At 39.4% G+C, this 19,358-nt stretch overlaps 1 protein-coding gene across 1 annotated transcript in view; it reads left to right on the top strand.

Moving 5' to 3' along the window:
- The window catches only part of LAPTM4B (lysosomal protein transmembrane 4 beta), a 60,914-nt gene extending 42,023 nt beyond the window's left edge, over nucleotides 1-18,891 (top strand). The window contains exons 6-7 of the mRNA XM_009875825.1: nucleotides 106-201; nucleotides 18,422-18,891. Of these exons, the coding sequence (XP_009874127.1) occupies nucleotides 106-201; nucleotides 18,422-18,496 (171 nt within the window). The 3' untranslated portion in view covers nucleotides 18,497-18,891. The remainder of the gene's footprint in view (nucleotides 1-105; nucleotides 202-18,421) is intronic.
- The last annotated feature ends 467 nt before the right edge of the window (nucleotides 18,892-19,358 follow it).

Below are 19,358 nucleotides of genomic sequence, written 5' to 3'. Positions count from 1 at the left end.
TCTTTCAGGCTCATATTCTTACTTATAAAAGAATTTAAATGCTCTAGCAGAAAAATACATATGGTTTATTTTCTGCACAGAATAATAATTCCCTTTTCTTTGCAGGGTTACTTGATAAGCTGCGTGTGGAACTGCTACCGATACATTAATGGCAGAAACAACTCAGACGTGTTGGTGTACATTACCACCAATGACACTGCGGTAAGGATGTTAGATCACAAGCATTTGCTTAATGTTATGCATTTAATAGCTTTATTTTATATTAATTTCTGACTCCTAGTTTAATCATCTTAATTTTTTTAAAAGTTCTCATCTGTTGGTTATGTTTAGACTTAAGATTCAACAGACTGGTGTGCTATGGTTACAAATCACATCTATTGCTAAAATACTGTTGGGTTTTTTATGCATAAAATCTGTTAAAGAATCTCTGTTAAGCATTAACTACAACTTACCTTGTGGCCTCAGAAATGACCCCGAGTTGTGTGATGATCCGGATAGTGGGGGGACTGATTGGGACCCGGGGATACCATGGTCTATCCCTGCAATGAACTGCAGATTTAGCTGTAGAAACTGTGATTCAGAACACTCATCATCTGGTGTAGTGCTTTACACACTCACAGAGAGGAGCTAAAAGGCAACAATAGTTCAGTGATTCATCTGCCAGCGCACGATGGGTTTTGTACAGTGAGAATGAAACAAAGATCGACATCAAGGAAATGAATAAACAGATTTTAACCTCAGAGAATGGAATGTTCACTTTATAATAGTTTAGTCTGACATGCATATGTGCAGGGCATGACTGCTGCACAGTGTTCTGCTTGTTGCAGAAGGCACTGAATGAATACAAGGAGAAAGAGTCCCTGGAAAGAGGTAGTTCTGTTTGCAGTGCTGTCTCCTCTGAGCTGCTCGGTTCCACCCAAACTACACACTGAGGGCACTGTGCCAAATCAGTCCCTGAGGTGACTCCACTGGCTTATGTAACAAGGATTCTTACATCATTTACGTAACAGAATGAGAGCAGCATGAACTCGGTCCTTTGGATCATCTGGGTAAAATTTCAGTATTGCCTTCCTGAGGTTTTCCCAATCGTTAGTTGTCTCTCCACACTGAGGGATTAGACCATCAACTTTAAACCACTGGAATGAGTGACTCCCGTGCAGCCACAAGGGCCTAGAAAACTATTACTGCTTTTACATGAAAGCTGTAACTCTTGCATTGTTATTTGTCTTCAGTACCTGGAGTTTTAAGAAAAGCATACAAAGTTTTACAGACTATGATCAGAGCTGGCAACCAGGACATTTAAGTATAAAAATATGAGTTTATTGAAAGTTAAGAAGTGTTACTACTTTCTTTACTGAAGTCTACTTCGCATAAAATTGGGAGTTTTATGTGAAATAATTTTGATAGCTCTTTTGCTCAGCCGGTGGGTAGTTGTAACTGAGCTTCAAACATTGCTATCTCTACAACCCACAGAACTGGCAGGCTCAGCTGTGGGAGAGTATCAGCTGAATTATCTGAGAAACTAAACTTACCAAGGCTTTTTAAAAGCTACATTAAACCCACCTACTCCACTGCTGCCTTTATGAAGCAAAAGACTTTTTTTTTTTTAGAGATACTTGGTTACCAAAACTTCTCTCGGTTCTTTTGTAATTATCAATTTAGTAATTACCAAAGTGCTCTAAGCTGCCTCCTCTTCTTAAAAGCACTTGTGTTTTTGTGAGGACAAAAAGCCCTTTTATTCCATTTACAGATGACATATTCTTACATTGAGAGCTTAATTTAACTTTGCTTATCCTGATATTACAAAACAACTATGGCAGATGCAGGTTTTGAAAAAGGCTGTGTGTTCCTAGCTAGTGCCCTGGCTGTTGGACCTTTCCTCAGTATTTACATGTCCTTAATCTGAATATGGTCAGAATCTCTTACTTTCAGGTATGATGCATTAGTTGTTCATTCTTTCTAAGTAAGGCCAGTGAAATGATGTTAGATCAGATCCTATAGAAAGATCTGTTTGAGAATTTATCAGCTAAAAAATTTACCCAAGAAATCCCTGTCCAGGAGCACAGGAAGGCTCAGGAACAATGCTGCTGGGGAAGAGTTTCTCAGGTCCACCCAGAGAGGCAGGAGGAGAGAGAGTCACTAATAGCCTGTGGTCTTAATTATTTGCTTGTGGTGGAGGCAAGCTTCATTCAAACCCATGTCTGACTGCTTCTCTCCAGTCAGGATGACCTCCTTCATTCCTAGGTCACATAGTTGGCCTTCACCTCTTGCACATCTTCACCTGACAAGCTCCATGGGCACCCACCACTGCAGAGCACTCAGTGACGTGATGGAGGAGCTGATGTGCTCTTGAGCAGTTTCCTTCTTTCTTTCTTCTTCTCATTGCTGAGCTTCAGCAAGGGACAATAGTTTGTAGGGTTAAATCCTCATCATTCTCCACCCTTCCGCCCTCCTTTCACCCCCCATCCCCAAATCACAGACTCAAAAATGTATTTTTCTATGTCTAAATTAAGAGACATCAGCAAAAACCTGTCTTCGTATGACTGTAAAAAAGTAAGCTCAATATAATTAGATAAAGATGGTTTCAAAATGAAGTGTGGAAGAGTAGGGCTTTGAAAGTTGAGTGCTGAGGACCTTTGAGGGTTTAGGACTTTTGAAGAAACCACGTACAATCTTGAAATACTGCAATAGGTCACTGAATTGTATGCTATTCCCCCAACGCTCAAGTGAGATTTTGTATTGAAATGATAGTTTTTCATTTTTATTGATGCTGGGAAACTTCCTTCAGCAGGGCTCCTTCATGCCAAAATGTCTTTAAATTATACACTACAAGTTTCTTAAAAGAAGTGGGTCAGTCTCTGCCCTCTGCTTTGAAAGAAATGCATAATTTTTAGAATCAAACCTGCTACCTGAATTCCAACAGAGCTGCAGGTCATATCTGCAGGGCATATTTTTGCCTTCAGGGATGGTTTTATGATATATATATTTATCAGCAGCATTAGCTGAAAGAATAACAATTTGTAAAAATGGAAGTGAAAACCTAAGGTTAAATATGAAACCGGGCATAATAGATACAATTTAGTATAACAAGCTTTAAATATACCCCAAGACTTCCAAGATGGAAATATTCCTTGTACTACATGTTAATTAATGCATCTCATCATGCCTGGTTTACCTGCTCAGAAACCTTGAAAAATATATGTAAGAGTTTCAATTTAAATGGAAATATGACATTAACAACAGCTTTTCTTGAGAAGAACAATCAAATCCTAACTAGCTGGGATGCTGTGACATGAGAAACAGGAAGGTCCACAGCTACTTGCTGGCTGCAGTAGCTGTGAACCCTTCTGAGGTGACTGGATTACAGGTCTCTTTCTCAGGAAAGAAGGAAACATCTTTAATATAGAGTGCTAGGATTTGGTTCAAAAGAATGAGAAGATGTGATTTTATGTAGTTGGTTCTCCAGTTGAGAGAGTTGTTCTGAAAATAATAACCAGATCATCTTATGTTTTACTGCATTTCTTAATTTACCACTGGCAAGGTGTGTAAGCACACTTACACTTCACACACAGATTTGATCAGGAAAGCACAGCTGTGCGAGCCTGCTTTTTGTTCCTTGGCCTTCTGCGTGCAGGAAGTCCTTGGGGAGGTCTCACAATTAGATTCCCCCTTTTCTATCTAAAGCAATTCCATCATGCCTCTGTAAATTCATGCTGAGAGTATACAAGACACAACAACAGTGTTCATCCATTCTTCTTTACATCGTCTAACTCTACTGATACATCCTTCCCAGAGATGAACTTTTGTGTTTTCTGTTCTCATACACAACTGCTCTGACAATGCCAGTCACTGGCGCTCCCCTGCATCTGTCAAACCTTCTCTTGCACTCCTTGTGAGATTTTCTCTACAGATCCCTCTTTATTACCAGCCCCCAATTCAGTAATACTTTATTTTAAAAAATATTCATCTGTCTTTCTGCCTTTCTACTAACCGTCTAATTTTCATACCACTAAAAGCCATGAGAACAACTTAAGTGTGATCTGCGGGGGGAATTCCTAGTACAGAAATTTCCAGTTAGTTCTCCCCGATCAAACTGGTAACTTATAAATAATGCTCATATATCTGAACTGTCACTAACCTGGTAGGTATAGTTTTTCGCTACCAGGTAATCTGATTTTTGTCACTCGGTGTAAGTGGTGGAAGCCATCCTTTCTGAAAGTGTGCCATGTGGAACAAATGGATGTCCTCCCTATTGCAGGCTGTGAACGGGATATTCCTTCTGTCCCTGGTAGGCAAGATGTTCTTCTCCTGTGGCCCTTGATTCAAGTTTGACACCACATGAACGCACCAGGCTTGGGTCCATGAACAGGCCGTGTTATGGGATGACGAGACCAGCTGGTGCTGGTCAAGGGAATGGCCTGGACTCCAGCTGGTGAGAAGATGTGAGCCTCGTATGCTCCAGGGAATGATAATGTCAGGAGCTGGGAATCCAGCTATGTACCCTAGTCACAACAGAGTTACTTGGTGATATGGTATCACCCCTCTCCTCTAAGTGTTTTTCCAGTACTACTCTCCCCTCCACCCTCCATTTCTGTAGGTATCTGTAGGAGATTTTTGCACAGCAAAGGTGTCTCCCCTGCAGTGAACTACAATAGCTCGAAGATTAATTTTTCCACTTTCCCAATCTGGGATTGCTTTCTCCTACCAACTGCTCAAGCACACCATGGATAAAGACTCATCTTCTACACCAGTTTAAACTGTGACAGCAATACTGTGGAAATGTTCATCCAGTACGGAAAAATTGCCAGCACATGAGCGCAGAAGATAACCCAAAGTTAGATATTTTGTTCTCCAGAGCAGAAAGAGCTCCTTTGTGATCTTGGACAGCCAGAGGATTTCATCTTGTTTATTTTTAACTCTCACTGAAGCCAATCAATGGAAGTTTCATCTCCGGTCATGCTGCCAGTGGGGATAAAATGTAAAGCCGTAAATCTCTCTTCAAAGTGGGATTTAGATCCTTATGTACTTTGTCAAATCACTCCAATGAATCCTGACATACATTTATCCACAACAGTTAATAAGTTACTTGTTTTATCAACGTAGATACATTCCTTCTGTGGACATGACATCAACTAAATAGCTTGTGATTATCTGTCAACACTTCTGTTTGCTCTCCCTTTCTCAATGCAATAGGAGACCTATTTGAGAAGTGGAGAGTTAGTTTTTTCCTGATTGATGATTCCCCTGAGCAGAGGAAGAATGTTCTTTGATAAGGTTGGAAGAGCCATTCTTTGTATAATTGTGTTATTCTACATGTATGGAAGGCAATTAGTTTGGCTATGGGCAGAGTGAAGGACCCTTAGATTCAATGCCACTTAAGCAGACTGAAGCATGAGATTAAGCCCAAAGGCAGAGAAACCATGCACAAAAGCTCTTGTTTCTGATAAGTGCTGTGGGACCTGTGATTTCCAACTGCTGAGTAAGTTCTGGGATGGTACATGTCAGAATAGAAGAAAACTTGGAGAAAAATCCTGCTTTGAAGATGTTTTCCATAATGTGACATAAAAGATCCTAAAAACTTGGCAATTTTCAACAGGTAGCTAGTCTCACGTGGCAGTTTTATGCATAACATTATTATGGAGCCACTAGATCAGAGGCATCTTTTTCCAGTGAGTAGTAACCACGAACATACACCACAAATGAATACCACTGCCATGACTCACCCTCTGAGCCTTTCTCAGGGCCTTTAAATGAGTCCAGGTGGAGGAGCTCTGACCTTCCCTACAGAAACTAACAAAACCTGCAAGAGGGAAAGCAGGTAAAATGGGAGGCAGAGAAGAGGACAGAGCAGGGATAAGAGAAAAAAAAAAAAGGATCTAAGCAGAACTACTCAGTGCTTGAAGTAAAGGTGATTAATTAGTAACCACATGCAATAATTTACATGAGACCTGGGAGTGTGGTTTAAATGCTGGATCTGTTTTTCTGCAGAATTGTGCTTAGAAGCATTCCCAGAGGGATGTCTTTAATCAGAGAATCTTGAAAGGGCTGAGGCTCCATGGGGATGCCAGCATCCACATCTTGCTAGTGTTCATGTGCAACATGTGCGCTTCCTCCTTTTCTGTCTGATATTGAGTGGCAGAAAATTATCATGACAGTCTGTGTCTGCCAACAAACAGCATTCAGCTGCTTCAGCATTTCATATTATACTTGCAGTAAAGTCCCATCCTTTGTAAGTTGTCCTTTAATCTTAGTGAAGAGATTGTTTTTATTTTAGTTTTTCTTTTTTGTTAACTTGCCCATCATATCATATATACTCGGCTCTTTCTTCCACTGCTTCCTTGTTTATGGAAGGATTTTGTCTTAAAATCCAGCATTTCCTGTGGTCTAAATTGGTTCATGTTGCCTGAATGCTCTGTTGCTTAGTTCTGTTTGCTAGTCACACTTCTTGTCATAGGTCTCACCTATTACTAGGTAGCTCCTGTCAGAAGCCAGTTGTGCTGTTTGGAACAGGCTATTAATGGTGGAAATTTGGGGCAAATACCCTCTTAAGTTTTCCAAAATCTTGTTTTCCAAAACATTTTCACTTGTCATTACAGTCATTACTTACAAGATATATTACAAGATCAAAATACATGTTTATCTATTTTCCTTGGTAGATTTATATTTTAAACACAAACCTTGTATTTATGTTTGCAGCTCAAATACTAGCATTATTCCAATATATGACAATTTGTGAGAGATTTGCAACAGAAATAGATAAATCTGTTCTCAGTGTTCATAATTAGATTAAAAAGAAGACATGAAATGGGGATGTGTCATTTAAATCTTCCAGATCTTTTTGGAATCACTAATTGGGAATGTTGCAATGTAGGAAAAAAAAACCCAGAGTGTTTATAAAATTGCAGTGTTTCTTTACAGAACCTTTTTTTTTTCTGATGAGGTTGATTCATTACCATCTGACAGCTGCTGTTTTGTGGGCTTCAAAAAGACAAGTTGAAGTCTTCAGTATAATTCCAAGGATATGCATCACTGCAGCAAAAGCCGATGACAACTTAAACCCCTGTTGCCAAGGATATATGGGTGTATAAGCTGAGCTCTGTGTGAATTTTCCAGGTCAGGTTCAAGTCGTATTTACACTGTGCAATTAAGTACAAGGGGGAGGCTTGAAGTCATTCAGGTATTTCTCGAAGAGGTAAATACAGCAGGGTGCAAAAGGCAAAGTCCCAGCAGCAGATAGCCATGCTGTGGCTTTCTAGCCATATAGTTGGCCCACGCTAGAAGCCCTGCCCATCTGCAGAGCTGCTCTTCCCAGAGGCAATTCCTGCCTTCAGCTCCAGAGCGAGCTCATCTGGTGTCTTTGCATCACATCCCCAGCACAAGCCTGGCCTTTGCCAAGTGGAGGAGGAACTCCTCGCACATCCGGGTCCCTCCAGCCCCGAGCCTCTCTGCTGAAACTCACTCGACACCGCAAACCACGTGGATGTGGAAAGAACAGTGGGTTGGGTGGGAGGGAGCGGCTGCGGCTGGCGCTTCATCAGGTGGCAAGTTCTCCTAGAGACTGCCTGAAGCAGCACTCAGTTCCCTACCAAGGAGGAGCACCCAGCTGTGGTGGTTTTGCTGAGGGTGTGACAATAATCAAGAGCTTTGGCTTCCTGCGGTAATTAATGGCTTCTGGTGATTTCTGGACCGTTCTTTCAGTCTGATTCCAATTCACTTTAATAGCTCCCACAGAGCAACTGTGTTCTTCCCAAACGCCCCTCAGGACTCTTTTATGGGCACAGGACTGCCGGCTGTGGTCTGTCCCCAACTGCAGAGCTCTTGTGGCTTTGGTCCTCTGTCTTATGAGCAGTGAGGAAAGAAAGATCTGCTTTAAATGAACTCAGACAAGCATTCAACTTCAGAAAGAACAAGGCTGAGCGGGCATTCATGTACCAAATTTAGAAGATCCGCAAAAGTTTGTGGGAGTTTCTGGTTGATGGGTGCTTTGCAGATGTGTTTCGCTAACATGAATGGATTTTTATATAAAGTAAGACTTCTTCTTCAAGCTTTCATTACACTAGTCCTTTGTAGTTTTAACACTGTATTACAATAATTTAGCAGTAAACCAAGGCTTTCTTTCCATATTCACTAGAAAATTACTAAATACACTGTGCAAGAGAAGCTGTATTTTATGTGGTAATATTACGCCTTACATTTTAATAGTGATACCAAAAGAATAAGTTTGTATAAAAATACAAATGAGTGAAAAACATGTATGGAAAGACAGAAATAGAGACTGGTCATCCCAAAATCCCAGATCTCACTGTTCCCAAAAGTTATAATGAGACTTCAAAATCTGCCTCCAAATTTTACAACTGGCCCATCTCTCTGTTGGGGTGCCCAGAGACTGACATTAGGTCACACCCTGTTCCCAGGCATATAAATGAGGAAAAATGGTCCATCTAGTGAGATGAAGATAAGACAGAATCCCTTCCAAGCATTATTTGTAATGCAAGCATGGCTGTGATAACCACAGGCTTGGGAGATGATCAGTCCTGTTTAACAATTAAGCTCCCCCTTTTGAGTTATTCCTAGGTTACTGTCATGTTAACTCTTGAGTGGGACACACTATATAATCATAAGAGGAGATAAGGTTAGAAAGAGATGCAGGTTAGTAATTAAAAAGGCCATTGAGAGATTAGTTCTCTGTCACAGTCGTTGCACTCAGGACAACACATCAACTATTTTTTATACAGAGTCATCTGCTCATCCAGCAAATGCTTGTGTTGAAAGTAAAGTGAAGAAAAATCTGAAAAAATAAATCTGTTCTGTCCATAAAAAATCACGATGTGCAACTAAAGATACAGCAATAGAGGGCTGGCCAAAATGTAGGAGAGAATTCTGTGGCCTGAGGTGGATTACCCCTCCGTGCCTTTGAATGGAGAAGGTAATTACACCATTATTCTGGATGACTTTTATGAGGTTGCATATGATGGAAAAAGACAATAGCTTCTTGAATCCAATTTTCTTCCCACGCAGGGTAATCACAATCTGTGCCTAAATATTGCTGTGTCCTGGTAATATATACATTTATTCCTCTATCTGGAGGGCTGAAAATATTGTGTTGCTTCATTACAGAAATCCATAAACTTGTGTAACGTTTCTTAAATAGTTGGAGAGCTCGTGGCTTGGAATAAACAAGCAGTTTTGTTAAAGGAAAATAAAACACACCAACTCTAACTTTGCACAGATGATGTTGCAGTACTGAGGCCTACTTCTTCACTGAATGGGATTATAAATTATCTTTGAGCTATTTTGCTTCCAGTTACTCCATCTGTAATCATTCTAGTATGGTTTCTAAAGGAAATGAATACATACAAACATAAATACTTCCCATCCTTGTTGAGAGGAAGGTTTCCTGGGATTTATTTGACAGACAACATATCATGAAACACTTAAATAGTAATTAACTATCACATTTTGGACAAACTTTTCAGGCAAAAGCATATGTGCATTGAGCAAAATAGAACATTTGTCATTTCACATTAAATATGATTAGTCTGGGATACAGCCCTATACCCAAGGCTTTTTTATGTGGGTACACGGGAAGGAGAAAAAGAAGGATATGAAAGGGCTTTTGTAAACATTGCACTCTGAGTTCCTCAGAAACAGTTCCTCCAAATGGACTCATTTGACCAGAGCAGCCATTTATATTGTAAGTAGTCACCTCTGAAGCAGATATTTATAAGCATTTATTTATAAGAATTGCTCCTAAAGGGCAATTGATCTTGTCTGGAAGAAAATCTAATGCAGGTCAGGTGGGTGAAAGTGCCTGCCGCCCTCCTGAGCATGAAGGAACCTTCTCCCTATGCCTGGTCTTGGAGCTCTCCCTTCAGTCTGGACCCAAAACTGTCAAGTGACTGCCTTAGTATGAAAAAAAATTAACTACAGACTGCACTGTGGGGGAAAAGGATCCTCAGTGGGATGAAAGGACCAGAACAAGAGAGAACAAGATAAAAGTCTTTAAAAACATAACTGGCAGAGGAGGTAAAAATCATAGAATCATAGAATAGTTTCAGCTGGAAGAGACTTTGAAGATCAAAAAAAAAAAAGAAAAGAAAAGAGAAAAAATTGCTCACTGTCTTAGCAAAAGAACTTGGGACACAAAATTAAATAGCTTGTGGCAGGTTTTGTAGCAAATCAAATAATGTATTTCTTCAGATAACACCTAGATTAGCTGTGGGGCTGCTTACCACAGGACACTGCAGGTGCTAAAAGTCAAATGCAGTCTAGAAATATCAGTGGAAGAAAAATTCCTGTAAGATATGACCAATAATTCAGCAAATCCTTGATGTTCAAATTTATGACAATTAGGAGAATATTCTGGGCTAGTTGTGACTGTATATTCTTGAACTACTCTTTCTTAATTTCTTTTATTGTTTTGTCTTTCACTTCTACTTCATCACTAATTGCTGTGATATGGATGGACCTTTCACCTGATCCAGTAGAGCTGTCCCTACATGCACAGAGGAGCTGCAGCATGATAAAACTAATCCCTACTTCTTTCTCCAGTGTTTATCTTATATGCAACATTTGACTGCTTCTCACAACAGAATTATTATTATCCCTGTTTCTTCACTGCTAGGAAGAAGCTCCCTCTTCTGCTGAAGGCTGCCAGTCTTTTCATAACATATCTTCATGTTAAGAGGTTAAAGAGAAAACTGAATTCTCAATGGATTTAGTTTTAATACTTCTTAACTGTTTCAGTCACTATCTGTCCCTTGATAACCTGAGTGTGCATGATCTACTGTTCTTCAGGGCCAAATACTATCTGTTTTTCTGAAGTTACCTCAGAGATGATCAGATGACCCAAAGGTGCAGTTTTTAAAGTGGCATGAGACCTTGGGCGACTCACTTATAAGACATTTGAAAAGCCCAGGACTTCAAAACTCTTGGGCACCCACTGTTGAAAACAGTTTCTTCAGAAACTCTTGATAAACGCTACTTCTTCCCACCCTATGTACAGAAACGTACAGAAACTTTTGAAGAGTCTGCCTTGATAAAATCAGTTTATGTAATAATTTCCAGTAAATTTTGTACAGGAAATAAAACGTGCTACATTTAATTCCGATTTAACTACATAATCAGTTATATTTACATATAGTCCAGTGCTCATTGTCGTACATAGTACTAAAGGAAATAGCTCCCACGTGGTGCCTTGAATCTCCAAAACAGAGCTCTACTATGAAAAATCTGAATTTCTTAAAATTTTATGCAAAAAATCTTAATTTTACATTTTCCTCTGTAATCTCAGGCTTCTCAGAAGAAAACCATGTTGTCAAGCTTGAAAAGAAAATGTTGCAGAGAGTTACTCTCAGCCTTTCCTGTGTGCAGAATAAAGCACTCAGCTGGCTATAGCTGTTTGTGGTCAAAGAAATCTGTTTTCCCCAGGTGATCCTCATAATATTTGCATAGTCAAGATCCCAACAGTACGTGAGGGCTGCTGGGACTGTCTGGAATGGGACAGGTGGTCATTTCAGCAGCCTTCCCTCTAGGGCTGTTTGTAGGCTCACACTGCTTACTTCACCGCAGCTGAGCACGGTTTAGGTTGTGGTCAACGGCTCCTCAAAACACCACAGCTGTGGGCGCATGAATGGCAGGAAAGCAGTAAAAATGAAGTTAGTAAATTTGATTACATACTAATAAACCTTTCCAAACCACACAATGGTATCAGATTGGTGTTGGTCAGTAGCAGATCTCAGGCTGGAATCACCGAGACTAAATGAACTGAGGACTGATGCAACTGGGTGTGTGCTGCTTAAAACTTCATCTTTCCATTCAGTTGGCTCTGAACGTGATGCATCAGTTCAGTGCTACATCAAGGAGAAAATTTGTCCTGAATTAAGAAAGAAAAGACACATAGTGGCTGTATTTCAGCCTGCAGCTGTGTCAGTGTTCAGCCCATCATGAGGCCAGGGGCTGAACATTGCACCGAGGTTCCCAGACAAGGAAATTCCTGTGGTTCAGTACATTTACTGGTGAAACGGTACAGCACTGGCTCTGGTATACTCTCGCCATCTGCCTACCACTGTTCACGTGGTGGTTACTCTCCTTCCCTTTTTAAACAAACAGAGAATAAGGCCTGAACCCACTGACGTTTTGTATGTGAGCTCCGTGAAAAAAAAGGCTCTTTTTGCCCTCTCGTCCTTTCCTCCCCCATATATTCGCATGGGCCTCCCATAAAGATTCCTGGTAGTGGGTTTAGGTATTTGAAATGTAAAGGACACTACTGCAGAAGAATAATACCTCATGAGGACGTAGCTGTGATGAAGATGTTGGGGTAAACGTTTCCAGGCATAGGCTGAAATTTCTGCAACTATATATTTAGTTTGTAAGTATTTCCACAACTTAGTCCCTGTCTCATACAGTTTTATGCAAGTTTCATCCAAGAGAGTTTTGCATCTGTCTCAAGGTTTCCAACACATTTTTAGATGTTTGAAATTATACGCCTGTTTTATAAATGGGAGATCTTCCTATGACAAAATCAAAAGATTGCTCAAAACTGAAAAGGTCAGTGACAGGACCAGGATTAAACTGCAGTAGTGATGACCCTGATTTCACTCAGCTCCTCATTGTCACCCGTCTCTGTTTATAAACTGTATATCGATGCAATATGAAGTTTTTCAGCATAAAGGAAATGGAAAAGCTGAAGTCTGAAAAAACATCCTGAATGCTTACTACAACCACTGGCACTTACCACAGACATTTTCAATCTATAGCCTTTTCAGCATTATCAAGTGCATTTGTGTCCTAGAAGGTGTTAGCGAGGAGTATGTTAAAGCTGCCTTTAATACTGTTTGTTTCTAACAGGACATCACCAAGGTATTTTGCCAAGGGTTTCATACAGCTGCCAGCCAAAATGCTGTCCAGACTCAAAGCTGTTACACGACGGTTGTACCATTCCACCTAGTGAAGAGTGCAAATTGTTGGGGGGCAAAGCAATCCAAAGCTCACCAGAAAGAGAGAAAGATTTCTATTGAGTTCAATGAGTTTTGGGTGAGGCCCGTAAGAAAGCAGAAATAATTAAACAAATATTTAGGTTTACTTTTACAGGACTGAGCAAATTTTATGCTCTAGAAATGTACTAGACACCAAACAGATCTAAGAGCTTGAGTTCAAATAGGAATTAGTGCAACAATATGAGAAAACTTGTACATATGCTGAAGAAAATTTTTAACTGGAATTTCAGGTAAATGTGGAATCAGCTGCAAAAATACAGAGTGATTATTGAAATTATGCAATTGCCACCCCCAAAAAAAATATTTACCTTTGGCCAAGATTAATTCCAAACTGTTTGAATATACAAATATATGCCTCTGTTGCTTCTTAGGCATATTTCTAAGCAATGTCATAAAAAACTTATTCTCCAAAACCAGATTAACTAGCATGTAAAAAATAAAAAATGACATGTGCTTATACTAACTGAGTATGTTATAGCCATTGGCAAACTTGTATGATAATTATTTCTTCCTGAGAAGGTCATCCTGTGTCATGTGCTTTATGATAGAAAGATGCTTATGTAATACAATTATCCAAACTACTTGGACAACACCAGCCAAGTCAGGACGAGGATTTCTTATGGGTCAGTTTTGGATCATTTCTGCGTGTTATACAACAAGATTGCTTATCATAAAATGCTTAAATGGCACAGGGAACAAAGCCCAACACCTAGGATGCCCTACTCTACTTAAGTTCCCTGACCATGGGGCTACATAGCCTTGCTTTCTCCTATTTTTTTTCTTTCTCCATGGATTCTGACATATTTGGCTTCACTGTGACAACAGGAGGGTGAAAAGTGGTCCTTCCAACCTAACTGAAAACGTTGTGTTGGGCATTCATATAGCAGCTGTGATTTGAACCTTCTTGGTTTGGGAGCTCCAGAGCTCTGATCTCAAGAGTCTCTGTGCAATGCTTTTATCACTAGACAACTATATAGGGAATTATGTCACCTCCTCCTCTGGCTGCATACTAAAGGATCATGTTAAAATGTTGTTCTTATAGATGTTCAGAAAGAAGTTAGGAGCTTCTGTCCTCTTGATTTTAGGCATCCTATGGATCCAAACTCTGCAACCGTCTAATCTTCCAAACTTTCTTGCTGCTCTACTGATAAAACCCCACAATTTCTTTTCACAAGGATTGCTGAGTTCCAAAAAACCAGGGTCCTTCATGCTTACTTTTTATAGTAACTTCTGAGTGACAATCTCAAACACTCTGTAAACATTGTTCCAGAGCATTCTGGGGAACTAAGATATGTTTTTTTCTCAATTCAAAACAAAGAAGCAAGGAAAAGCTCAACTGTAGTGCCTAGGAAGGAAAGCATTGCCCTAGTGGATATTCTGCTTTGGGAATATCATGAACCTAAAATATGCACAGATTTTTGTCCTTCATGAATTAATTTAGACTGCAGCCATTCTAATTAAGTTCTTAGATAAGACCGAACAGTGAGTTTCTGCCTGTTTTTCCAGTTTCTGAATTCACCCTTTGGCTCAGTGACTGGCTTCCATTTTACGTCTCTGTAGAGCATAATGCTCTGCCTGAATAACTGCACTGTTTAATGTGCAAGGCACTTATCTGCTTCCACTAAAATGTGTCGAGATTTAAAATTAACACAAGAGAAGGGAAAACTACTCTGATCCAGATTTTCAACTCAGGTCCTTCAGTACGAATTCAGTGATTAAAGTTCTAATGGACTTCTCTTTTCGTTGAGATTTTTGTAAACTGTTAACCATTTCAACAGTAAACAGTTAAAAGTTGAGATAATTCAGGTTTTACCATATTTGTCCCTTTTGCCAAAATAAAGTTAATTGAGAAAAGATGGCGAAAATATATTAAGAGAAAGTAATGGTGTGAAAATGTTCATGTCGAAAGTAATTCAGATGTAGTCTTAGTGAGGCAGAGTTGCAAGATACGTAATTATAGAGAGTTCAAATAGTTATTCAAACTGTCATGGAAGCTGAAAGATGATTATTTAGATTTACAGTTGACAGATTATTAACTAACAGTAACAAACTCACATCAACTGAAAGTAAACCAGCTGAATTAGTTTAAAGGACTTCTGCTACACTAACGATGTGAGATACTTGGGATCCCAGCTGATGACATGTATTCCACAAACTCTGAGAGCTTTCTTTCACGTGTTGTCCATCATGTTCATTCATCTTAACCTTTGTTTAAAATCCTGTCCATATTTTCTTTGTCTAACTAACTCAAACACTGCTAGGCAAAGGTAGTAATTTTGAATCCTTCTCATTCTACACTCATTTTTTATCTCTATTCTATTCATGTCAGGGAATGCAAGATTAGGTTATTTAAATATTTAAGCACAAAAATATGTGGAGCGTAATCCTGTAAAGCTGTCACTGATAGAACTGTTCAGACAAACTTTGTCAGCAATAAAGTGACCCTAAACCTTACAGACATTTGGCAAGTACTCTTTAGCCTTCCATTGCAGATATTTCCTTGTGAAACTTCCGAACCTTTTCAGTGGTCTTCTCTACATATCTTGACCATTCCTATAATAATCCATATGTCTCAGGATTTAGCCAGTGGCTTCTCCAAATGGCTTCTGTGGGTATTCTTATCTCCCTTCACTTCTTGTTGGACTGTTGATAAGTAAGAAAGCGTCTGCTGAGGGTCCTTGGGGCCATTGACCCACATATGAGTTTTGAGTCCACAGAACAAAGCACAAGACTCACCTCCCAAGAGGTAAAAGCCTCACCAGGAGGCTGTTCTCCTACCAGATGGGAGTAAAGGGAATGCAGAAGCTCACTGCTATCAGTAAACCCTCCAGGAGACCTGCTGCAAATGCCAGTGACCTCAATGCTGAAGTAATAATACTGATGTAACTACAGTAGTCTTATGACAAATTGATCTCAAAGAGGATCAGAGCCCAGGAAGAGATATTGTCCTTTATTAATCAGCTTGTAGACCTGGAAGATGGACAGCTTTTTGGATTGTGGCTGCTATAATTTTTTATCATGCTTGCCGAAACGGACTCTGAACTCGAAATGAATGGACGAAAGGTTGGGGTTTAGCATTACAAGAATGCAATAAGATGGCTGAATTTTCATGAGGTGAATTTGATTCATTTTCAGAGTCATCTGTAGATTAGATTTAATTGCTAATTACATTGCTTCATAATCAACTAATGAACATGTTTCAGTACATTTGAGAAACCAGTGACTTTTCTTGTAACATGAGGATTTTACTAGAAACCTTTTTATAAAACTGATGACCAGCAGTAGGGAGAGGATCTCAAGTGCAGTGTTTTTCACAGTTTACATGTGGTATGATTTGCTGACGTTACTTTGCAAAATATATTTAGGATTTTTATCACAATATTTATTTGAAGTTCTATATGTTGTCCGAATTTCACTAATAAGTAGTCTGCCATAAGCTGTTCGCACCTTTTAAAGGTGACATAATTTATTAAAATCTTTTTGACACAAGGCTTTTTAGATTATGTAGCAGATATGTGCACAGTATATTCCATTTACAAGCCTCAAACATATGGTATTAATAAAGAGTGATGTCTCTGACAATTTCCTTTTCTAAATAATGAAACAGTTTTGATTAAGGGCTGAAGATGCCAAGGTAGCCATTCTGTAATCTAACAAACATGTGCACAGATGTACTTGAACACACGATCATCAGTGCATGTCTGTAAACTCACATAAGTATAGTGTGAATCACTCTTGGAACTATCCCACAAAAGCCTGATCCAAAGTCTATTTAAATCGATAGAAAGATTCCCACTGATTTTTTTCACACTGTGGATGAGGTCCAAAAGGGACGATTATGGATGTTTCTTTGCAGAAGATGTGTTACCAACTTTAAGAACTGGTGAAATCTTCTCATAGCAAAACTTCCATCGACGTTATCGAGATACAGATTTTCCCTATATGTGTTTAGACAATGAGCTTTATGTGCTCTTTAATGACCAAGAAGCAATGCTGATAAATCTGAAAATTCCTTCATGAATAATTGATCTTCAGCTGCATAAAGTATCTCTGCCAGTGCACTACAACTTACATTCTTACATAATATTGAGATTTTTCATTCAGACATCTATTTTATCCTCAGTCCCTGCTGAGAGTCACAGACCAAAGTGCTCCTTTGCTTTCTCACATGCAAGATAATTAATGTGAGTGCTAGTGCCTTTTAAATTTGCATGATAGATTTCATGCCTGCTTAAAGAAGTAGAAATCTTGCATCAAATCCCTCCTCTGCCCTGTGTGGCCTGAACTTGCATCTCCCATGTACTAGGAAGCTGCCTGGACTCCTATGAATGGGGATGATACATGATTAAAGCTGTCCTAATTTATATCAGATGTTTAAGTATTCACTGCAAGACTTATGGGAATGTAGGTCTTCCTTCTCCCAGCTGAGTGCCCCAGAAGCACAGAACTGGAGATTTATTTAGACACTGGGTAGTTTGTTCTCCATTTGCTGTCTTTGTCCCCACCCCAAAACAATTATTAGCTATTCCAGAGAGACTTCAGAAAGAGTTTTCAGGACTTTTCTCGCTCTGGTTTAGCAGTTTGATCATTCCTCCAGGAGACATGGTTTAAGCACTCTTGACAGAGGAGAGCTCCAAAAAAAGAAGCTACTGTCACTACCACATTGAACACATTCAGATATCAGCAATGAATGATCTTTCACTGAGGTGCTTGACTGGGTCCAGAGAAGGGCAACAAAGCTGATGAGAGGTCTGGAGAGCATGTCTTATGAGGAGCAGCAGAAGGAAATCAGATTGTTTAGTCTGGAGAAGAGGAGGCTCAGGGGACACCTTATTGCTCTCTACAACTGTCTCAAAGGAGGTTGTAGTGAGGTGGGTGTGGGTCTCTTCTTCCAAGTAACTAGTGATGCGATGAGAGGAAATGGGCTCAAGACGCACCAGGGGAGATCTAAATTGGATATTAGAAAAAATTCCTTCACTGAAAGAGTGGTGAGGTATTGGAACAGGCTGCCCAGGGAAGTGGTGAAGTCATCATCCCTGGAGATGTTAAAAAAACATGTAGACATGGCACTTCAGGACATGGTTTAGTTGTCATGGTGGTGTTGAGTTGTTGGTTGGACTTGATGATCTTAGAGGTCTTTTCCAAACTTAATGATTCTATGACTGACTGAAATTAAGCTTTCACTGGAGTCAATGTGAAATGAGAAGAAATCATGCTTTCCTTCAAAGGAAAACAGGCACGCAAATTGAAAAATAAGAACTTCAAGCTAATACTGTTTCATTTTCTAACTATTCTGCTCCTGCTTACTAATTTATCCTTTTTGGTTTTTCTTTTTAGGACAAGGCCTTAAGGGTTTTCTTTTCTGTAAATTTTATCAGCTGGCTTCTTTGTAAAAAATATAACCTTTTTTTCCTTTTCTCCAGGTCCTGTTGCCACCATATGATGATCCCGTGAACGGAGCTGCTAAAGATCCACCACCACCTTATGTGTCAGCATAAGTGAGAGAATGCTGTGTACCTAGGGAGGATAGCTTTACTTCTCAGACATTGGAGCAATAGTTTGATAATTTCACTTCAACATATAACCTCAGCAGGTTATATACATTGTTGTTTTGCTGACATATTGAAACCTAAATTTCATTATTAAAATTCTGTAGATAGTTTTAATAATTTGATGCAACTACAGTAGTGTTTCAGAAACTGGTGAACTAGTTTCAAAACAGTTCTGGGTAGTGCTAAGGTTATCATAGTCACTGAATAGCTTTTTCCACCATGTCTGACATGCCGTGCTAGAGAACATAGAACTTTGCATTCTCCATTAGGTTCAGAGTGTAACTTTTTTTTTATTTATTTGAGAAACTTCCAAGGCGTTACAAATGTGTTTCTCAAATGCCCATTTTCACCTTCAGAATACAGACCAAGTCTAAAAAAGTCACATTCCACTTCATTCCTGTTCTGCAAGGATTTATTATGCTATGAAGGATGATGACTGCAAGAAAAAGAAAGAGTCTTATGCACTATTCTGGTCAACCTGGCTAATGAGAAACAAATTTAATTGGGAAGAATAAGTACGGCAAATGAGAGTAGACAAAGCACTCTGTGATGTGTAACAAGCCAGAACAAGCCATGGTCTACATGGACTCACTTTGTCCCAGCCTGCAAATCATTCTAATGCTCAAAAAAAAGAGTTCTTACCAACTTCTGGTAATTTTCTTTTCCTGCCTACACACCTTTTTCCTCTCTGCCAACTTCACAAATAGCATTTTGAGGTCACAAAATCCCTGCTTTTAAAGTCCCATGGTTAGGTGACAAAGCTACATCTTTTGCACTCAATATGCAAATCTTTTCCCATTGGAATGTG

The sequence above is a fragment of the Apaloderma vittatum genome, unplaced genomic scaffold (assembly GCF_000703405.1).
Source record: "Apaloderma vittatum isolate BGI_N311 unplaced genomic scaffold, ASM70340v1 scaffold2709, whole genome shotgun sequence".
In the NCBI taxonomy this organism is placed as follows: domain Eukaryota; kingdom Metazoa; phylum Chordata; class Aves; order Trogoniformes; family Trogonidae; genus Apaloderma; species Apaloderma vittatum.
Note: the sequence above shows the minus strand (reverse complement) of the source record. Positions and strands in the feature narration are given on the sequence as shown.